Below are 5,424 nucleotides of genomic sequence, written 5' to 3'. Positions count from 1 at the left end.
GTGTGTGTGTGTGTGTGTGTGTGTGTATACACACACACACGCACACACACGCGCACACACATGCACACATACACAGAGTAGATGCTTTTATTGTCTATTTCTTTTTTTGTGTGTCTTTTACCCAACATAATTCCTAAGTCTCATATAACTGTATGTGCAAGTTAAATTGTTTCTAATTTAAACATTTTTATTTGCAAAGTTGTAACCTTTTTTTTTTGTTTTATATGGCATATTTCATTGTGGAACCAACTCTATTTCCAATGTGATGCATCCACTTTATTTTCCTACAGAATCTTCCAGCCTCTAATTCTATGCATTGGCAGCAGAAATAACAATCAGTGTCTCAATGCATAAGTTTCCCAGCCATGACCATCAAACAGACACTATAGTAACAATCACTCATTACATAGTCCCTTTAAAATATTTGCTTTTTATTTTTCCTTAAACATTGTTGATTGTTTACCCAGCCCTTCCAACATGAAAATAAATGGCTTTGCTCTATGTCTGTGATGGCTAGTTTATTTTATGCATAGCTTTCTGTTTTGTTTGGAAATCTACATTATGCATCAGAAATCCAAAAGAGGGGTGACATATTCAGGACATTTCAGTCAAAGAAAGAACAAAGTCAGCAGTAGCTCTTTCCAGGCTTCAGCAGTCTTGCTACAAATATTGCATCACAGATATAGATGAATCCATATTTTCAGCAGGTACACTAGCAGTGTACTAAGGTTTTTTTCTCTTGTTGATGTGAAAGACCATTAATCTTTTTTGTCAATAAACAGCTGCTCTAACGCACCGCTGCTTGTTCAGGGTTGTCTACTGTGTGGGACAACATCTGAATACCTTGAGAAATTAAATGGAAAAATTTAATGAATTCTCATGTTTGTGCTCATTCATTGGGTTTCAGAGACCAATAAGGAAACCATGGCACTTTAACATCCCAGGGACCAGTCTCTCCTCTCATCTACCCTGGTTTTACTCCATTGGTTTCAAAGCAGCTATCCCCCATCTTCACTAGTGTAAGCAAATGAGGAATCAAAGCCAGGTTTTTATTTATGGTGTTAACACACTTATGGAAATTTATATAATTAATTAGTTCAGTCATTTCAACATGACCAGTTCATCCCCAACAGTCATGTGCCTTTTTTCTATGGTATATTCCTTTTGCAATTCAGAAAGAGATACATTTTCAAAAAAGACAGGCAAAGTGCTAATCGAGTGATCATGTTAATGGGAGGTATCCCATGGCCCCGCTTATGAAAATCCACTCCTTATAGTCTACAGTACTGTAACAGGCACAGTATGTACTGTAGTTTGAACACAGCTGCATGGTTTAGAAAAGGACGCAGAAAACATTTTTGAAAGAATCAGGAATATCCACCCATCTATGTCCCAATAATCTCCAGGACATGACTGTATTATAACATTTGGTAATACCCATCCATGCTGGCTGGCATTGTGCAAAGCATTTTGGTCATGTCCATGTGACAGAAGATATACGGCATCTAATTTCTTTGGAAATACAATTTCAAAGCAGAAAGTGATTTTTCTTTTTAAATCACAGCCATTCAAGCTGGAACAAATTCTGCCTTTAAACTGTGTACATGCAATTTCATTGCTTCTAGTAGCATCTCTAGGTGAAAGGGAGGACATTTTTTTCCGTGTATCACCTTAATTTACTAAATGGCTTCCCGTGCTTTGGGAATGATATTGATATTTTGTAAATTCAAATCCTCAGTTGGTCTGCATTTTCATAGTTGCATTGACATCTATTATACCAGCCAAGGATCTGCCCTGTAGATTTTTTTGATTTTTTTTTTTCAGTTCTAAGACAACACGTAAAACAAGCCAATATGTCCTTGGGGAGCAACGTTGTGTAACACCAGTAGAAGGTGTTTGCGAGAGAGGAGGGGGCATTCTTTCTGACACCCTGCTTCCAAACCAAGTATACAATGCACAATGCTCGATATCATTTTCAGTGGAGAAAAGCTTAATCTTATTAGCTAGTGCTCTTGTTCCCTATTGAAGTATTTTAGGTCCCTTTATTTATCCCATAGTGATACTCCTGCTATCAAGCCCCAATTTTTATCTGATTGGTTATTTATTTTTACATGGCTACTGGGTAGCATAGCGACACAATAAAGTGTTACCGTGTAGAAAAAGTGTTTTGGCTGTGCAAGTCCTGCGTGAGTGTCCTGTTTGTACAAGTCACCCTCTCTTGTGTAATGTTTTTCAGAGGGGCTTCTGAACAATGCCAGGGATACAAGTGTCATGGATACTCTACCACTGAATGGTAACCACGGCAACAGCTACAGCATTGCCAGCGGCGAGTACCTGAGCAACTGTGTGCAACTCATTGACCGTGGATATAACCACAACGAGACTGCCCTAGAGAAAAAGATCCTGAAGGAACTCACCTCCAACTACATCCCTTCCTACCTGAACAACCATGAGCGCTCCAGTGAACAGAACAGGAACCTGATGAACAAACTCGTCAACAACATCGGCAGTGGGAGCGAGGATGACGCCATCGTCCTTGATGATGCCACCTCCTTCAACCATGAGGAGAGCCTGGGCCTGGAACTCATCCACGAGGAGTCGGACGCCCCCTTGCTGCCGCCAAGAGTTTATTCCGCAGAGAACCACCAGCCTCACCACTACACCAGGAGACGGATCCCCCAAGACAACAGTGAGAGCTTTTTCCCATTGCTAACAAACGAGCACACAGAAGACCTCCAGTCACCCAACAGGGATTCTCTTTACACCAGTATGCCTGCACTGGCTGGCATGCCTGCCACAGAGAGCGTTACCACCAGCACCCAGACCGATCCCCCCCCAGCCAAAAGTGGTGATGCCGACGATGTTTACTACAAAAGCATGCCAAATCTAGGCTCCAGAAACCACGTCCATCAGCTGCACACTTACTATCAGCTAGGTCGAGGCAGCAGTGATGGTTTTATAGTCCCACCAAACAAAGATGGGACTCCTCCTGAAGGAAGTTCTAAAGGACCCACTCACTTGGTCACTAGTCTATAGAAGATTAAGGAAAAAATTAAACAAACGCCCCTCCGTAACACCTGGTTTACTGTTCTGAGTTAATACAAGCAGTGGTAATATTGTGTGTACTCCTAAATCTTCATGCTGTTCTAAAAAGCAAACAAACTCAGACTTTTTTTACTGGAATTTTTAGGCCAGCCCAGAGAGAACAAGAACCGCTGAAGTTCCCACCCACTCTTCTCTCCTTCCTCAGACAGACTTCATTATGTTAATGAAAGAGATATGACAGATAACGGCACACTTTGTGGCCTTCTTGAGTTATGATGTGTTTGTTTAAACATCCTTGATGCTAAGTTGCTATTATTACTGTGGACCTGATTTTAAAAGAAAGAAAGGCCAAATCATGCATTTGCAACTAGTAGCGATGATGCATCTAGGTGGGAGTGCTGCACAAAACAAAAAGCAAACAACAAAATAGCAAAACTGTTTATTATGAGTCTGTATCACATCATGGTTTTCGGTCACTCACAACTCAGTTTAACTGCAGCACGCTTAGCTGTGGGAGCAAACAAAAGATCTAATGAAACGGAAGGGAATTCTAGAAGTGTATGCTAAAGGCATATTTTATGTTTTGCTGTATTAACTGACGATAAAAACTAATGGCAGAAAAAAATGGAACAATTTCTATGTAATGTACAGATACTAGCATTGCACATATAGTCTGCTTTCTGTTCCTCCAGAACTGGCGTCCCTGTTCATGTAGTGGAAAAAAAAAAGAATTTTTTCTGTTGTGCTGGTCTTGCAAGTTTGTCTACCAGTAGGAGCAAGGTTTTTTCATAAGTCTTTTTTTTGCCATTATTTTTTTCCTTTAAAAAAAAAAATCACCGGGCAAAAACAAAGGTCACTTTCTAAGGATCATTTTTAGTAATGCGATCGCAAGTTCTTTTGAACCAATGGATTTTTTTTTTCTCACTGTATATCTTTCTTCGATTGGTGTATTGCCAACAGAACTCTCTCTGATTAGAGCAGGACAAACTTTGTTTACAGTGCACAACTGACAATAATAATAATAAAATAATAATACTATGAAACATTTGGCAAGCAGTCCCTCAGCCAGGCAGTAGGTATGGTTCTAGAAGCCAGGAGATCTTGTATAGGCATAGTGGGACTTCTGCACGTGAAAGGATATATCCCTTTAGGAGTTAAGAGTCTTCACAGCTCAGTCTGGTCCCTGATCTAGGCATTTGTACTGCAGTGTTTAAAAGGAGAATTGACTCGTAGCAAGAATTTAAAAGCAAACTATTTAGAAGTGATAAAAAAGAAAAGAAAATTTTCTGTTCCATTATTTTCCTAACAGGAAATTTATTTATTTGACAGGATTTTAAGTAATGTAGGCTTTCCAGAAGTAAATTAGCAGCACAGATTATAATTTTTTTTTTAATTTATGATCCATTTTGTATGGTCTCAAAGTTGAATGACCTCATTACTAATATTTGTTGTAAAAGTGAAACTTGTTTGCCAACCAATAAACAACTGATTAAGATTTAGAAGACACAGTCTGTGTGTACCGTACAATTGAGCTTTCTCTTCATTTCTCTCTCCCTTGCTATCCTCAATATAAAAATTGTTATTACTTTAGGGTACAAGTGACCAATGGTAACAAAAAGAATCCCTACCCGAATAATTTAAGCATGAGCATTGTGACTGACTGAGGATCTAGGAAATGAGGTTAGTTGTATTGGTATTGAGGCAGGGATGAAGTGGATCTCCTTTTAGCAGGTTACTGTAGGCTCCTATAGGTCTGTATAGAACTCCTGCATCTACTGCTAGCCTGTGACATGAAAGGATCTAAGGAAGGTGGTTCATGTGTTGTTCCTGCTTGTCATTGTAATGACTATTCTGTATTTTGGGTACTTTGGTTCTTCTGAGATTAAAAGCAGCTGGCTTATGGCAAGGAGTAAAGCAAGCCCACTGTAGGCCTCCCCTGTCATTGCTTGTGGTCTTTTCAGTTTAATGTTCTGGACCAATGTGAAATGAATTACCTGAAAAGGAACTGTTAGCCTTTTCTGGGTCTTCTCTGGTCATGCTCATCTTCAGCCATTTTGCAAGAGACCCCCATATTCCATGAGAAGCCCAATAAAACCTCCAAGCATTTCACTGAAAAGATATTTATTGATTACCACCCTCCTTTTCCCCTCCCAGTTTGGCATGTCTTCTTTATTTGTATAGTTTGCAGGTGTGTTTATTCTCCTTCTCATCTTGTGGTTAATTTCTGGATAGAGAAAAATTATAGATCTTTCCCAAAGGATTAATGGACAGAATAGAAAAAACAACAGCATAGAACAGAAAGCCTGCCAGCAAAAATAACTGCCCTCAGGACATACCCTGTACTGAATATAAAGCATCTCAGATGCTAACTCTTACATC

The 5,424-nt window shown here is 39.5% G+C and overlaps 1 protein-coding gene across 11 annotated transcripts in view; it reads left to right on the top strand.

Moving 5' to 3' along the window:
* ADGRL3 (adhesion G protein-coupled receptor L3) overlaps positions 1-5,424 on the top strand; it is a 1,275,722-nt gene that overhangs the window by 1,222,385 nt on the left and 47,913 nt on the right. For 10 of the 11 annotated variants that reach the window (XM_019522280.1, XM_019522284.1, XM_019522288.1 and 7 more), the window contains one exon: positions 2,237-4,547. The exons of the other annotated variant lie outside the window; for it this stretch is intronic. In XM_019522280.1, coding sequence (XP_019377825.1) covers positions 2,237-3,036 — 800 coding nt within the window. In that variant the 3' untranslated portion in view covers positions 3,037-4,547. Of the gene's footprint in view, positions 1-2,236; positions 4,548-5,424 lie in introns of those variants that run through there. 11 annotated transcript variants of the gene reach the window in all.

This window comes from Gavialis gangeticus, unplaced genomic scaffold (assembly GCF_001723915.1).
Source record: "Gavialis gangeticus isolate Ggan-Ray unplaced genomic scaffold, GavGan_comp1, whole genome shotgun sequence".
Taxonomy (NCBI): domain Eukaryota; kingdom Metazoa; phylum Chordata; order Crocodylia; family Gavialidae; genus Gavialis; species Gavialis gangeticus.
This window is presented reverse-complemented; position numbering and strand designations above follow the sequence as displayed.